This window comes from Giraffa tippelskirchi, chromosome 2 (assembly GCF_054371585.1).
Source record: "Giraffa tippelskirchi isolate mGirTip1 chromosome 2, T2T-mGirTip1v1.2.pri, whole genome shotgun sequence".
NCBI classification, from domain to species: domain Eukaryota; kingdom Metazoa; phylum Chordata; class Mammalia; order Artiodactyla; family Giraffidae; genus Giraffa; species Giraffa tippelskirchi.
This window is the reverse complement of record NC_137276.1, coordinates 211,573,027-211,590,608: the sequence shown is the minus strand read 5'-3', so window position 1 is coordinate 211,590,608 and position 17,582 is coordinate 211,573,027. Positions and strand designations below refer to the sequence as shown.

Here is a 17,582-nt window from a genome sequence, read left to right as displayed (position 1 = left end):
CGGCAGAGTGAAGGTGAAGGAGCTGTTTGAAAGAGGAATGCTGATGGGAGAAAAGATCATGAAACCTTCTGGGAAAGTCATGGGAAGGAGGGCCATGGGAAAACTGTGTATCTAATGGAGTAAAGGGACAGGGAAGCCACTGGGAATGCATGGAGCTCAGAGGGAGCTGAGCAAGCCTGGCTGTATGCTAACAGGAGCAAAGATGGATGTTTATTACTTTAATATTCACATCACAAGAAGTAGTAGCAAATGTGATAAGAAATTAACATGGATTCAACTGTATAGTCACATTGCGTGTAAGGCACTTCAGTTGTATCTGACTCTTTGTGACCCCATGGACTGTAGCCTGCCAGGCTCCTCTGTCCATGGGATTTTCCAGGTAAGAATACTGGAGTGGGTTGCCATGTCCTCCTCCAGGAGATCTTCCTCACCCAGGGATCTCTTACATCTCCTGCATTGACAGGTGGGTTCTTTACCACTAGCGCCACTTGGGAAGCCCGTAAATTCATGTTAACATGAAAGAAATGTGACATTGAAACTTTAATTTGTGAATATTCTAAAATCACAACCCTGCGGCTCAGCCAGTGAAGAGCAATTTGGGAAACCTGTGTTCCGTCATTGGGTTGGGAAGATCCCCTGGAGAAGGGAAAGGCAACCCACTCCAGTATTCTGGCCTAGAGAATTGCATGGACTGTACAGTCCATGGGGTTGAAAAGAGTCGGACACGACTGATTGACTTTCACTTCACTAAAATCACAACTAGGGATGAAGAAAAAGTTGCTTGCCTATCTTGCAACTACCTCCAGAACAACATGAAGCAAAACGAGAAAAATGTTATACACTTATGCATGTTTTCTCAAAATATCTGGAGTCATTCCAAAGATATTAACAAAAAAGAGAACCTAGGAATAAAAATAAGAGTAATTTAACTTCATTTTCCAAAGGTCTGGCATAATTCTTTGGTGGCTTGAAAAGGGGTATGTTATGATAATCTTAATGTCAATTTTTATAAAGAATTTATTTGATATTGACTTTTGTGAGAAATATCAAAGAATGTCATAAAGGTTACTATTTTAAATAGAGAAGATATTCAGTTGTATTGCTGAGTTCAGAATATGGAATTCAGGAACCTTACATAAAAACACAGAAACACTCAAAAATGATTCATTAGGGCAATGTTAAAAAATAAACTGGGAAAATCAGGAAGTGGTATGTTTAAGAAGTTGATTGGGACCAGTATAATTTTGTGTATGTCTGATAACAAATACTACAAATCAGATGCCTGGGTTAGCAAGCAACTCACTGGGATGCTTTAAATCCTGTTTTAAATACTGCAAAAATGCAACTGCCAAGCTATTTAGACCGTTTCCTTGACCCTAAATCTAATCTGCCAATTTCCTTCTCACCAGGGAGCTGCTTTGGGATTAGCAATGTTAAAAGTCACCTAAATACTAAGTGTTTCATTTTAGGAAAGAAAAAGAAAAACTTAATATATGTTAAGGGTAGTTAACTACTCCAACTAGGCCTTTAAACATTGCTCAGGAAGAGAAAAAAAACACTAGAGGGCAGAAATCGCCCTCTGTGCTGCCTAGTGTGTGCATGGGTTAGTCACTCAGTCATGTCCAACTCTCCATGATTCCATGGACTGTAGCCCACCAGGCTCCTCTGTCCATGGAATTATAGTTAATTCCCATGTGTTACTCAGTACAGTATGCTAATATGTACTGTTGAGCTAAGAAAATAATACTTAGAGTCAGATAAGTTAATAACAATGAGAAACAACATTAGGTATACTTATTTGCTTTTCTATGCTGTGTTTTTAAAACCAACTCTCAGCTCCCCACCCTCAACGAGTGATCAAAAAGCAAGTGCCCAGAAAATAAACTGAGATGGAAACAGGGAAACCATCACCTTAACCATAAATAGTAATGAGCGGTGACTAAGTACCTATTAAGTGCCAGGGTTAGTCGCTCAGTCGTTTCTCACTCTTTACAACCCCATGGACTGTAGCCCACCAAGCTCCTTTGTCCATGGAATTTTCCAGGCAAGAATACTGGAGTGGGTAACCATTCCCTTCTCCAGGGGATCTTCCTGACCCAGGGATTGAACCCGGGTCTCCTGCACTGCAGGCAGATTCTTTCCTGTCTGAGCCACCATGGGTGTTAGATTATGTGCCAGGCACTTTTCAAAATACTTTATACACATTAACTCCTTCAAGTCTCATAACAACTCTGAGGGTGTTACTACTATTATCTCAATTTTACAGTGATGAAAAAGAGACGATGAGAGGGACCTAAGCTACTAAGTGAGCAAAATACAAATCGATGCAGAGTGGCTCCCAAGCCACACTCACCCTGCAAGTAGAAGTCCATGAGTCAACACATGGACTTCAGAAATTTCCTTTTAAAAATCACTACAAAATAATACAGTGAGTACATTATTAGACGCCCCCTTCCAGTCACTGTGGTGGAAGAAGGTTTGGAATTTTCGCTATTCCCCTCCTGTACTAGATTTCCAAGAAGACAGCATTTTAGGTAGCACGTAGTTCAGGAGTATGGGTTGACCGGTTTTTAAAACAAGAGATAAACCAGACTAGGATCCATTGTAAGGTTTGTCACAAAAAAAGCTCTATCACTTTGGACATGTTGTTTCTCCAGGGCTCAAACATAAATTAAGGGTGTTAAACTAAATTATCTCTTTCAGATCTAAATAAGTCCTAAGTTTAGACCATCAATCAAGCAAGCAACCAACAAGAAGCCTTCCCCCAACACCCCATCCCCTCCCCTGCCTGCACAACTCAAAGCCAGTAGTGACAGTTGTCTGGGCTTACCTCACAGCAAGTGCAGACATTTCTGAAATATGAGCAGGCTAAATTGTGCCAGCAGTTCTGCCTACAAGTAGCATGGGCTCTGAAGTCAGAGCTGCACTATAATTCAAACCGAGGTTACCAAATGCTTGCATGCGTGCGTACTTAGTCACTCAGTCGTGTCCAACTCTTTGTGACCCCATGGACTGTAGCTCACTAGACTCCTCTGTCCAAGGGATGTTCCAGGCAAGAATACTAGAGTAGGTTGCCATTTCCTACTCCAGGAGATCTTCGTGACCCAGGGATCAAACCCAGGTCTCCTGCACTGGCAGGCGGATTCTTTAGCACTCATGCCATCTGGGAAGCCCTACCAAATGCTTAGGCAGGGCAAGTTTCTAGTCTTTTAAGTATTAATGTTTTCTACTGTAAAGTGAGCATTAGCAGTAAGAATGCTTACTTCCACATAGAGATTAAATACAATAATGCATGTAAAGCTCTTAGGTATCATCCCTTCGATAAACAGTATCCAGTATGACAACTCGCTGTTGTCTTCCAAACCCGTCATTCCTACTAGGAAATGAACTCGTGTAGTGTTGGGAAGGTGTCTTTTAATCTTTTATCCCTCACACTGAGCAGCACCTTAGATATAGAACTCAAAATCTGTTATGCAAATAAAGGGCATTGACTTGTATGTACTTGATCTGGAGATCAGAACGTCATTGGCGACCTAAACCAAATCTGATTTTTTTTTTTAATTAAAGACTCCAGTTGGGGAGGGATCTTTCCAACTACAGAAGTTGAGTATGCGAGCAGAGACAGAAATGACTGCTATTTTGAGGAACACGGCTCTTAAGAGTAGGAGAAAAATAGCAGTGTGATCTGTCATCAAGGAAAGGTTGTTTTGAAGTGAGAAATGCAGAGCATGTTTATTATAAAGTGAGAAGGAAAGGGGAATGGGAGGTTAAATACACAGAACAGTCAGAGACTGAAGGAAACAATGACACCTAGAAAAAGGGGATTTAAGACAATTTTAAATAAGATTCGAGGGAAGGACATTTCTTCTGCTGTAACAAAGGAGAGACATGGAGTATTTACCTAGAATAGAAGAGGCAGAAAAAAATATGGATAGAGAATTCCAAAAAACAGCTACTTCTGCTTCATTGACTATGAAAGCCTTTCACTGTGTGGATCACAACAAACTGAGGAAAATTCTTCAAAAGATGGGAATACCAGACCACCTGACCTGCCTCCTGAGAAATCTGTGTGTAGGTCAAAAAGAAACAGTTAGAACCGGACATGGAACAACGGACTAGTTCAAACTGGGAAAGGAGTACGTCAAGGCTGTACATTGTCACCCTGCTTATTTAACTCACATGAAGAGTACATTATGAGAAACGCTGGGCTGGATGAAGCACAAGCTGGAATCAAGATTGCTGGGAGAAATATCAATAACCTCAGACATGCAGATGACACCACCCTTATGGCAGAAAGTGAAAAAGAACTAAAGAGCCTCTTGATAAAGTTGAAGAGGAGAGTGAAAAAGTTGGCTTAAAACTCAACATTCAGAAAACTAAGATCATGGCATCCAGTCTCATCACTTCACAGCAAATAGATGGGGAAACAATGGAAACAGTTACAGACTATTTTTTTGGACTCCAAAATCACTGCAGGTGGCGACTGCAGCCATTAAATTAAAAGATGCTTGCTCCTTGGAAGAAAAGCTATGACAAACCTAGACAGCATATTAAATAGAAGAGACATTACTTTGCCAATAAAGGTCCATAGTCAAGGCTATGGTTTTTCCAGTAGTCATGTGTGGATGTGAGAGTTGGATCATAAAGAAAGCTGAGCACCGAAGAATTGATGCTTTTGAATTGTGGGGTTGGAAAAGACTCTTGAGAGTCCCCTGAACTGCAAGGAGATCCAACCAGTCCATCCTAAAGGAAATTAGTCCTGAATATTCATTGGAAGGACTGATGCTGAAGGTCCAATACTTTGGCCACCTGATGTGAAGAACTGACTCACTGGAAAAGATCCTGATACTGGGAAAGATTGAAGGCAGGAAGAGAAGGGGACAAGAGAGGAGGATGAGATGGTTGGATGGCATCATTGACTGGATGGACATGAGTTTGAGCAGACTCTGGGAATTGGGGATGGACAGGGAGGCCTGGCGTGCTGCAGTCCATAGGGTCGCAAAGAGCTGGACACAACTGAGTGACTGAACTAAGAGAGGTTTTCGGAGACTGGTTCAAATCTTTAATATGTGAAGAGGAATGGGAGAAGAGTCGAAAGACTGCAGAATGGTACCATGAGTCCAACAGAGATGAGCTGATAGCTGATGAAGAGGAGCAAAGACATTTATCATACTAGTTTTTGGTATGATAAATACCATTTATCATATAATTTTTCTAGTTTTATATCATAACATCGTATCATTTTTTTCTAGTTTATATATATTTGAAATTTGCCACAATAAAAGTGTTTAGAAAATAAAACTACAATGATGTGGCACGACACACTCACCAGAACAAAATGAAAAAAGGCTGTGATTCGGAGCAAGTTTTATCTGTATAGAAGGGAGTGTCAACTGGTACAATTAATTTTGGAAAACATTTGGTAGCATCACCTAAAGCTAAACAGATGTGTAATCAAGACCCCAGAAATGCCACTCATAGTTATCACGTGCACTAAAACACGTGGCTGAGAACGTAGCCACATTTTTCACAAGAGCAGAAAACTAGAGGAAAAACATGTCCATCAACAGTAGAATGGGTAAATCAATTGTGGTACAGTCACATGACAGAATACCATATGGCAAAGCAAATGACTGAACTAGAGCTATGCAACAGAAACAATTGTACAAACGTGATAGGAAGCCAAGTTTAGGCAGAAAAACATACACTGTATAATTCTGTATATATAGTGTCAACGCCAATCTATGCCGTTAGAAATCAGAAGACAGTGACAGAAATGACTGCAGGGGGCATGAGGGGACTTTTGATGGTGGGTTATGTTCTATCTCTTGACCTGGATGATAATTGTATAGATGTGTCTACTTTGGGCTAATGCTCTCTCACTGGTAAATAATGCTCTAAACCGCGTGCTTTTTGGGCTTCCCTGGTGGCTCAGACAGTAAAGAATCTGCCAGCAAAGTGGGAGACCTGAGTTCAATCCTTGGGTTGGGAAGATCCCCTGGAGGAGGGCATGGCAACCCACTCCAATATTCTTGCCTGCAGAATCCCCATGGACAGAAGAGACTGGCGGGCTACAGTTCATAGGGTCATGAAGAGTCAGACACGACTGAGTGACTAAGCACAACACAGCACGCTTTTCTACAGGTGAAAGGTTTATTTTAAAATGAATTTAAAAAGGTGAAGGGGTTAAAGCAGGAAACTTATCTTTATTTTGTCTTTGTTAAAAAACATGATGTTCTGGGAATTCCCTGGTGGTCTAGTGGTTAGGCGAGCTTGCTGCCACTCCTGGTCAGGGAACTAAAACCCAATAAACCCCGCTGCCTGCGGGTTCCACCCCATATATTTCTGATGCTTTTTAAAAATGTACTTTAAAAAAAACTGTAGCCAAAAGGACAATAAGAACAGTGGGCTGAAGGGCTGGCATACAAGGTGAAAGGGGAAATGGTTTGGAGAAGCCAGTGGGTCCTCAAGAGAATAATCAGAAAACCATATGGTTTTTACATCACATAGCACATCTGCCCTAATCTGTACCTGTTTTTCTTTATTTATTCATTTACTTATCTACTTATTTATGGTTTCATTTATTTATTTTATTCAGGATTAAATGCCAGTCACCCTCCTCCAGACTGAAGCTTGCCCATAGTATTAGAATGACATCTTCCTCCTGTCTCCAAAAGAACCTACTGCCATACCTAACCCACATGTACATATTATTTATTCCCCCAAACTTCTTCCACAGCGATTGAGGTCCTATATGAGAAATTGAATATGTAACTTATAAATCAGGAGCAGTTAAAGCACAAAGTACAATGTAAAACCAAATGGGGGAGTTAGGAATGTGAACACACAGATTGTATTTGTTGAACTGGATTGTGACCCCCTCCTTCCTCCTCTCTTCATGGGCACACAGACAGACTCATCTAAGGAAAGAATTCAAATTTCATTTCTTGATTAAAATTAAGTCTCAGCCTTTTCCAATCTATGTAGTATACTACTTTCCTCATGTTCTCTAATACAGAGATGCTAATTTCAGAATTCTCTGGCAAAACAAATGCAAATTGGGTATTTTGCATTATGGGTAAAGGAGATCTGTTGCCATGGTGAATATTTTCATCACCTTCAGAGAATAGTATGTATCGCTCCATTTTAAGAGATCTGCCTTTGCCTCCTTGCTCAAAAAAACCTCAGGCTCTCTTTTCTTCCTTTAATTAACACGAAAGAGGAAAAAGTGAGTACTTGGCCAAAACAACAACAAAAAACTCAGGTGAAGTGTCTTAGAGAGATCACAGAAAATAAAAAAGCAAAGAGATTATAGTAAAATAAACAAATAAACTGATCTAATGAAAAACCGTGAAGTTAATAAAGAAAAGGTTACCAAAAAAAAAAAAATTCCTGTTGTAAGTATATTTAACTTGACTGCCTCAATCTTGGCATGATTTCCTTTCTAATATCCCCAAATGAATTCAAATTTCCCCAGCAACCATCACCAGGGACCACTTTATCCTTACTTTTGATATTTCCATAAATGCATTTATTTTCCTCATAGGCAAGCTAAAAATATTATTTTTCCCCTATGTTTGGTTTTTTGCCTTATACCTAAAATACAAATGCATATACCTATCAAATAAAGACAGTTTTATAATTCTCTGATGATTTTAAGAAACTAAGTAAGAAGTGAGACTTTTATTTAACTTGTTGCCAACAGGAATATTATGTGATACAAATATTTTAGATAAAATCTCATGACAGCAATTCCCAAGGCACTTCCTACTGAGAAAGCTGTTCTGATGGCACACCACACCCATGCTATTTTAGTAGCATGCTCCGAAACTAAATATAGTGGAAGGTGACTAGAATTGAAACTCCAGGTTCTAGACCTGTGTTAATTAGTGTGGTAGCCACATTCGGCTACTGAGAATATGAAATGTGGCTAGTACAAACTGAGACGTGCTGCAGGTAAAATATGGACCAGATTTTGAAGACTTAGTATGAAAAAAAATGTTATTGATGTTCAGTTTGACCACATATGGAATTAATATTTTGTATATACTGGGTTAAACAAAATTATATTTAAATTAATTTCAACCTTTTCCTTTTCACTTTTAAACGTGACTACCAGAACATTTTAAATGACATATGTGGCTTGCATTATGTTTCTACTAGGACAGCACTGTCTGGACCGATGCCATAATTTATTGGACTTAGGCCTTGGCTTTATGACTTAATTCCTGTTGAAAAAAAAAAAAAGTGTCCCTCCTACTCATAGGCTGTCAAGAGACTGGATTCAAATGAGATGTGTGTGAAATTGTCTTTAAAAACACAGTAAGATACTCTTCTATCCCCGCGTCACCAGTTCATTCTATAAGTCTCAGATTTCACGTTGTACAACCAAGTAGGTCAAAGAGTCTTCTCAATTCTTACCGTAGAACTATCCAGGGCACAAAACACTTTAAAGTTTTTGTCTGGTTCATTAAAGAAAACCCCCTTGGGAATCGCCTAGTATTCAAGAGTTCAAAGCACTCTTCACTGGGGAGTCTGAGAGGCTGAGGAGGGTCAATTCAAATCACTCTAACAATTCAACAAAGATTTGGTGCAGCACCTTTGATTTCACTGCATCTGCATATTCCTTGAGATTCCTTGAGAGCATTTTTATCGGTGTTTCTTCCTTCGGAGAAACCTATAAAACTCACATATTACATACAGTGACACTATGGGGAAGTGAAAAGGGAAACGTATTGAGTTCTGTTGCTTCTTCTCAAAATCTAAACACAGTTTTATTGATATTTTTTAGAAATAAATGAAACAAAGTTATTCCCACTCCAATCTGTAAAGTACCTTTGAAAGAATGGAAGTGATCTAATAGTCTCTAAAGAAAAGTGCATTGTCTCAGCATGTAAACACGGGTTAATGTGACTATTAATCCTTTTTCTCACCAACTATCAAAGGACAAACCAAACTATGTCCCCGATCTCACACTCACCCTAAAAATAGGTTGTTACTGTCCCTTATCCTACCTTGTCTTGTTCAACAGAGCAATCATCTTTTCTTCTACTGGAATCCTGCCAATTAAAATGAACTGCAAATACTGCTGAGTCAAGCAAAGGCCTTTAAGGCTTAAACTTCAACTGGCTAACTCATTATTAGAAACCAGAAAGGGTGAGTCCATGAGGGGAGGGAAAGCCTACAAGCAGTGGAAAAGGACTAAAGAGATAAAATGTCCCTTTAAGTCACCATCTTGCCACTCAATGCAGAAACATTTTCAACTTCCTGCCCATTTTCTTTCGTGTGGAGACAGTAATGGAGTCAACAAACTGAACAAATTACAAAGAACACTGATAATAGGTTCCCAAGAGATCACCAAACCAGGAACTACCAGCGTCCTGCATAGATCACTGTGCCAAGGTGAGTGCCCCACCCCTCCCCTCACTCTCTGCCATTTGTAATTTCGGCCCCACTGAAGAAATTAGGTAGAAGATAAAGAAGCCAAAGCTACAGAAGGTGACTGCTCTTTACTTCCACTTAGCATCACACTCTTAACAATCTAATTTCAAAACCAATCCAACAATTATTCTACAACATTAGATTTATTTTCTTTAGAAATGCAAGGTACTTCCATGGTGGTACAGTGGGTAGGACTCCGTGCTCCCAATGCAAGGGGCCTGGGTTCGATCCCAGGCTAGGGAACTAGATCAGTATGCATGCGACAACGAAGAGCTCTGGAGACACAAATAAGACTTGGCAAAGCCAAAATAAATAAATTAATGAATATTTTAATAAATCATTTAAAAAGCAAGATAGATGAAAGTAAGATAAAGCCATAAGCTCCTTTTAGTTAACTTTTAATTATTTTTCAGGCTACCTAAATAATTAACTACTTTGTGCTGTGTGCTTAGTCGCTCAGTCGTGTCCGACTCTTTGTGACCCCATGGACTTTAGCCCGCCAGGTCCTCTGTCCATGGGGATTCTCCAGGCAAGAATACTGGAGTGGGTTGCCCTGCCCTCCTCCAGGAGATCCTCCCAACCCAGAGACTGAACCCCGGTCTCTGGCATTGCAGGGAGATTCTTAACTGTCTGAGCCACCAGCGAAGCCTGTTACTTACTTTAATAATTATCAAATTAAACGTCACATCCATTACTTGCTGGCCACCAAATGAAGCAGGGTGAAGGAACAGTTAGGGAGTTCAGGAAGGTCTGTACACACTGCTATATTCAAAGTGGAGAGCCAATAAGGACCCATTCATTGTACAGCAGATGGAACTCTACTCAAAGCTCCGTGCCAGCCTGGATGGAAGGAGGTGTGGGGGAGAATGCATACATGTACATGTATGGCTGAGCCCCTTTGCTGTTCACCTGAAACTACCACAACATTGTTAACTGGCTCCACCCCAATACAATATAAAAAGTTTGAAAAAAACAAAAGCTCCTAGTCTCAACTCTTGCCTTGACTTAATTACTTACGCTTGAGTATGATAGGCGAAAAGAGGAACTGAAGGGAGGAGGAGAACAGGCTACAAGCAGAGGATTACGATGCGACTGGAGTAGTCATACACATTCACCCCAGCACTGCACACGTGGCAGAACTGACACACACAGCGAGCCTGGGCAGGACACTGGGCCCAGCCCTGCTCACCTCTTCAAATGATATACCTATTCTTGATCTTCAAATGCTCTTGTCCCTGCTCCAGGTCTCTTCTGAAGCCAACAAGCAGAAATTCCTGCCTGGTCCATCTTTTCCCATTTAGTCACTCCATGAGAAACCACTTATAAAGCTATTTCAACCATCTTAAGAGATGGCAGTACTCTGAACTATGAGTGGTGGCTGGAGGGAGACAAGTGACCTAGAAACATGGGTGTAAGTTGGGGAGACAATAGGAAAAGTCAAGTAAGGCGCCTAGATTTCTGCCTGGGCAGTCTGGTGGCTGGAAATGCCATTTAATGTGCGAGAGAACAGTGGTGTGGAGACAGGTTCAATTGATTGGTGGTGCCTGTGTGAAGTGTAAGCAACGCTGTTGAGTGAGTGGTTTGACGTTATGGGCAAAGCTTTGGGTGAGTGAGACCAGAAACAAACTGGAGGCTGTAGGGACAGAAATGGTAACTGAAGCCAGAAACTGACATTTAAGCAGATGCAGGGAAGTGGAGCCACGAAGGACAATGAGGGATGACTCAAGGAGAAAAGAGCTTAGTCAATAGAGCCATTCTCCATGACCAGTTTAAGAGGCTGACAGTGAGACATGTCCACTGTGTGATGCAGCCACAGCGGTCACTGCAGTTTCACAGGAATAGAGGGGAGTGAAAATGAGATTGTACGGGAACGAACATGAAGGAAGTCACTGGAGGCAGCAAATGCAGCAAACTCCTTCAAGAGATCTGATGGAGAAGAGAGAGACAGGGGAGGGCTTAAGGAGGGATATAACAGATGTAAGGGTTGAAGGCATTTCAGGGAGGATATTTAAGCTTCCTTAAAGTGGATGGGAATCCCTACACAAGAGACGAACGAGATGGGAAGCCAAAGGGTTCAGAGTCCTGAAGTGAGTGTCAAGAGGAATACACTGTTTAAAGGAAGAATAATCATGTGAACAAGGTTCCAAGTGGGGGTGGTTGGAAGTGAGAGTTCTAGATAAACAAAAAACACCTACTGGATAGAACACGGAACTATATTGTAATAACCTAGAATGGAAAAGAATATGAAAAAATGTATGTGTATGTGTGTATATATATACACACACACACTGAGTCACTTTGCTATATTCCTGAAATACTGTAAGTCATCTAAACTTCATTAAACACACACATACAAGGTAGAGCTCTTATCTGGTTTCTACACTCTCCACGGAGTCTGCTACTGTCCCCTGAAATTAAGGCCACATGTGCAACATGCACTGTATGTTGTTGTTTTTACTTTTTTGTGTTTGTCTTTTGGTGGCAAGTGGGATATTAAAAGGGCTTCCCAGGTGGTTCAGTGGTAAAAGAATCTGCCTGCCAATGCAGGAGACACCGGTTTGATCCCTGGGTTGGGAAGATCCCCTGGAGGAAGAAATGGCAACCCACTCCAGTATTCTTGCCTGGAGAATGCCCATAGACAGAGGTGCCTGGCGGGCTACGGTGCATGGGGTCACAAAGAGTCAGACATGACTGAGCATGCACACACACACACGGGATCTTAGCTCCCCAACCAGGGATCAAACCCTTGCTACTCGGCAACAGAAGCACGGAGTCTTAACCACTGGACTGCCAGCTAAGTCCCAGCAACACGCGCTGTCAAACCAACTACAAGTGCAAAGTACATCTCTAAGTACATTCTCTACTTACCTGTGTCCACTCTTCAATGTACTAAAATCTAGCTTTACTCTCAGTATAGGAACAGTCCTCTCTCTGGAATCAATAACTTACCAAATGTTCTCAACAATTTCCTAATGTAAGACCCACTGGTCTCATTTTTTCATCAGTTTCTGGGACACCCTCATCCTCTAGTTCTCCAACATTCCCATCACTGCTTCCCGTCCCCAGCTCCTCACTTCCCGCCATCTAGTAAGAGGCTGATGTTCCCTAGCTTCACGTTTCACCTTCTCTTCAAGTCCTACCTGCTTTTCCTGGTTAACCTGACACAGATGCCAACTATTAGCAGTGATTCTCAATTCTGTACCACCCATCTCTGCCTCTCTCCTGAGATCCAGTCCTTTGTTGGAATCTTCCCACTGGATTTTTTTCACCTCCATTCCCCTCAGGCATCCACCACAAATATGACTGGTCCAAAGCTCAGTCATCTAAGATTTGCTTCTTTTTTCTTGATTCCCTGTAGATTAGTGACATCACTACTCACTCAAGAGAGAAGCCTTACTCCTTCCCTCCAGCTTTTTCTTGCCCACTCATTCAACCAGATACTGGGCTCCACTGCATCTCCCTCAGAACAACTTTTCAGATGAAAGAGGGGGCCCAGAACCACTCCTGCTGTATTTCCAGGGACTGCACATGTCCAGGTCATCCCAGATGGATTCCTGCCTTGGAGCTGTGGTTCTCCCTGCCTCCAGATCTACTGTGGAGCTCTACACTTTTGAAGAGAATCACTGTCAGTGTATAGCCTGTCTTCTTTAACACCTCCACAAGCTTCTTAGTGCCACTCCTGGGTGGCAGGGGGCAAGACAACACTTTATTTGACAGACAGCGATCCTCCCCTAAGCTCTCCACACAGTCTCCAGGCCTTTGCCCAAAGTGCAGTCAGCAATGATATCACATGGAACCTGTTAACATGCAAAACCTCAAGCTCCACCCCACATGTCCCCTCTGACTCAGGTGAACATCAAAAGAAGGGCTAGTTAGATGCCTTATATGCCCTGAACGCCTCAGCTCCCAAGGCAAGTTAAGTTTCCTTCCAGATCTCTATCTGCTGGGAATGCTCCATCATCTTGCATTTTGCTCATCTTGCAAAATCCTATACAACTGTCAGGGCATCCAGCGCAGCCACAGTACGCAGCAGGCCATAAATATTTGAATGACTGGACCATTTAATCAGTTAATTAATGCTAAGTTCAGCTGAGGACCTGCAGAGTCTCAGGTACTCAAGCGCATGCAAAGTGGAAGGCTGAATGTTGAAGGCAGTTGGAAACAGTGGCCCAGAAATCAAAGGAGAGGTGAGCTGGCAACATTTTAAAGTCCCCAGTGACTATTTTGAGAATGCAGTGATGGACAGATGAAGTCGCCCAGGTTTCAGATGGAGACTGAGAAGATGGTTATGGGCCAAATCATGGGGGAGGGTGACATTTAAGGGACATAGTGAAGAAGGCAGAGAAGGGCAGGGGAACACAATGGGGAGGAACCAAAACAGATGTCATGGAACACCAAAGAAATGGATGGATTTGGCATGTGACTATTGATACCTTTGACAATTGAAGTAGGGGGGTGAGACCAGGAGAGAATGAGAGATGTAGCTGATGACAGCTGTACCAGATCCTTAAGTCTAATGGCAGAGGCTGAAAATGTCTGGTCGTTCAACATTTGCTGAACACTTGCTATCTGCTAGGCACCACAAGCTAACACTGGGACTGTAACAGTGAACAGCAACACAGATAAGGCCCACGACCCAGTGCAGTGAGATATACTGGGTAATTTTATGGAAACCCCACAACAGATAGGGTAAGGAGCCAATGCTGGGTGGCTTGCCTTGGAGGAAAAGCAACTTTTGCTCTGGTATAATGGGGACTTTTGGTGGTGGTATAATGGCAGGAATGTACTTAAGAGACAGGCATATGGAGGGAATAAAGTTTACATCTAATAATCTTTTTTTTCTTCTAAGTAAAGGAAAATACTCCTGGTAAAGCAAAGCAATAAGTATTCTTGACACATAAACCAACTGAGGCTCACAGAGAACAGGGTCCTCTGTCACTGAAGGGCTAACAAGTAGTCTGGAGACCAGAATCATTGGCCAGTACTTTACTCTCACGCAGACCGATACTGTGAAAAGCAGCAGCACCTCAAATTTTTAACACTGCCATCCCTAGTTGACAACAATGCCGCTAGGTCATGCACCATATACGCTTGCAACACCAGTCCAAGCCCTGGATCCTCGTGTTCTTAGAGTGTCCGAAAATATTTGACTAAGATTATGAAATTATTAATAAAAGGCTACTAATAAAAGGCTTCAGTACCTGGCATGTGGTCAAACCAACAAGTTCTTAATAAATGACAGATAACCAGTGACATTAATTTAGGGTGTCGATCAGAGGTAATCAAAGAAGAAAATGATAGCACAGTGATAAAAGCAGGGATTCAGGAGGAAATTTATGATCTTGGCAAGTATGGTTATACAACCACATTGTGCCTCAGTTTCTCCATTTGTGCAGCTGGGATCATTACAATACATATCCTCCAGGGCTGCAAGGTACATTAAATAAATGTATGTAAAGCCCTTACAACAGTGCCTGACATTGAATAACTGCAAAATCAAGCCTTACTTTCACTATTACTGCTATTACTCTATTACTACTGCAATTAACTACTAGTGGTACGGCTTGCTACTAGGAAAGCAATGAAAAGTGTTCCACCAGCAACCAGAGTACACCACAAAACTCTGCAACCCACACAGAGGCAACTCTAGAGGAAGATCTACTAATGGCTCATTTTTAATGTCAGCCTCCACCTTATGTTGCCAACTGTAAAACAGATTCCAATTGTGTTACCACTCAAACTGAGTTCATGGCAATAAATTTCTTAGGTGTCAAGAAGTAGCTGAAGAAATACTCAAAGCCATATATCAATTACAGTTTTTGAGTTGTTGCTTAAGCAGGAAAACTGAAGTAAAACTAGTTTAGTTGAAGACAGCAGTCCTTTAAAGAGATGTACACTTGTACCATAGTGTGCAGTTTACATGCAGCAGGACTCTATACCTATCAAAATATCCTGGGTTTAGATTGTGCCTACCAAAGTGAGGCATCCAGAAAAAATGAAATTATCCTGATATGGGGGTTGGGGGGAGGGGAGGGAGACTCCTCTATAAAGTTTATATTCCTCCACTTCTCTCCTTTAGATGTAGCCTAAAACATTTTCCTCCTTTTTTTCCACAAAGATCACAATGTTCTCAACTTCTTCGGTGTAGTCCTTGACCAAAACAAGGTGAAAACCTATCACCTAAAATGGTTACTGATCTTTCACCTTTTCCGGAAGCTATACTTTGGATATTTCAGCCATGTCGAAATGACAAGCGTTAAAAAGGTGGAGGTAATGCTATATAGACTCAGATTGAAAATTAGACTTGTTAATAGATTGTTGATCCCATGAGTAATGCTCACAGCTGTGGCATCCAACAATGGAATTAACATTTCAACAGGAAGCAGAGAGCCATCCCAACACAACGGGCCATTCCATCCAGCTTCAGAGCGCTTTAAAATTATCCTTCCGGGGCTACACAAAGTGTGCGTCCTAGGGTCCCACCGATGGATGTTTTGTTGTGGGTGGTTTACTGAAATCTTTTGGTTCTACAATGCGACAAGTGCTTACTTTGACATAACAGGATCAGTAGGCCAAAGAACGGACATGGAAACAAATCCGTTTTTTAAAACTATCAAATGACCACGTCTTTTGTCCACATTATTTTAAAAGCCCTTTCCCCCTCCCTTGACAAAGGCTCAGTCGAACATGTACTTGGCGGATCCTTTCGGAATTACCTCGTACAAGTCACCCTATCTTATCATCAACATGAATCAAAACATAAACTCAAGGTTACTAATTTCTCCTTTGCACTCGGCCCGACGACTGCTGAAATCAATATTGCATTTTTTTCAGGAACCTACTTCCGATTTTCCACGGTTTACTTCGCCGAGCTACCGTCTAGTTGCACAGCTCGAGCTCGCCTTTTCCCGGAGACCGCGAATGCTCAGCCTACAGATCGCTCTGCGCCTCTTTCCTAGATGTAGACTGGACGATCAGAGGCGCTGAGCAGCTCAGTGTACATTTAATCATGGCGTTTGTAATTCGGTCTTCTAGCTAGGGCAGCTCGACACCTGAAAACCCGCTGATGCCCAAGGCTTTTGAAATCGAGTAACCCTGGATGGACACGGCACAGCAGCCAACAAGGGAAAGGGCGAGAGCAAATAAAGCAAAGCCTGCACCGGCAGCTAAGAATAGTCCGAGAGAAGCGCCAGGCGCACCCAGTACGCCGCGCCCACCCGCCCGCGCCCGGGGCGCCCCTCCACCGCCACCGCCCCCTCTTCCCGGAGCTCGGTCCCCCCACCCCAACTCCATTGCCCGCCCCCCTACCATCGGGCACCCCATGTCCCCGCCTGGCTCCTCTCCCAGCGATCCCACCTACGCGGCTCGCGCGTCGGGTCCTGCAAAACCACCCGGGCGCAATTCGGCGAGCACCGCCACCGCCGGCCGCAGCGCCCCCAAATCGCCCCCTCCCCCACGCCTCATTGTTCCCGGGTGGCCGCAGGCAGCGAGCGCCCGAGGGCTGGCCAGGCGAGGAGGACCCGAGGGACAGAACCGCCCCCCCGACTCACCCGCCACTCCGCACAGGAGCACGAAGCGCAGCAGAAGCGCCATGGTGGCAGCCCGGCCGTGGGAGACGACGGCAGGCAGGCGGCTCTCACCCCGGGGTCTCAGTCTCCCGGCTCCTCGCGCGCTCCCGACTGGCTGGCGGCGGCCGCACCTCGCAGCCCGGTCCCACCCCGCCCTCGCTCGGCAGGTGAAACACGTCACTTCCGGTAGTAGCAAAGCTCTGGCGGCCCGCGCCATCCTCGTCGGGTGCGTGGGGTTGCTATGGCAACCCGGAGCCCCGGGAACCCTCCCGGGAAAGCAGTCCTGCCCCCGGGAGCTCGGGCGTTGATGTGCTCCAGCAGCCACGCGCCCCAAGCCGGAGCCCGCATCCCCGCCTCCATGCCTTCAGTTAAATCGGGTTGGTGCACGTGGGTCGGACCAGCCCGTCTTCTCCCCAGAAGACTGAAACTGCTGTCGCACCCTTGCTTTAAAGGCAAGGCACGAGACAACCCTCGCCCACCTGACCCCCGACGCAAAAGGGCTGCTAAAGCAATCGACTCAGTTTGCGCTTAACCCCACCCTTGAGGGAGAAGGGGTGAGAGCCTCCAGCCACG

At 43.4% G+C, this 17,582-nt stretch overlaps 1 protein-coding gene across 3 annotated transcripts in view; it reads right to left on the bottom strand.

Moving 5' to 3' along the window:
• CXADR (CXADR cell adhesion molecule) overlaps positions 1-17,347 on the bottom strand; it is a 68,776-nt gene extending 51,429 nt beyond the window's left edge. For 2 of the 3 annotated variants that reach the window (XM_081572674.1, XM_081572672.1), the window contains exon 1: positions 16,992-17,343. In XM_081572674.1, coding sequence (XP_081428800.1) covers positions 16,992-17,226 — 235 coding nt within the window. In that variant the 5' untranslated portion in view covers positions 17,227-17,343. Of the gene's footprint in view, positions 1-16,991 lie in introns of all 3 variants that reach the window. The other variant, XM_081572673.1, reaches the window with a different exon arrangement.
• Between the last annotated feature and the right edge of the window lie 235 nt (positions 17,348-17,582).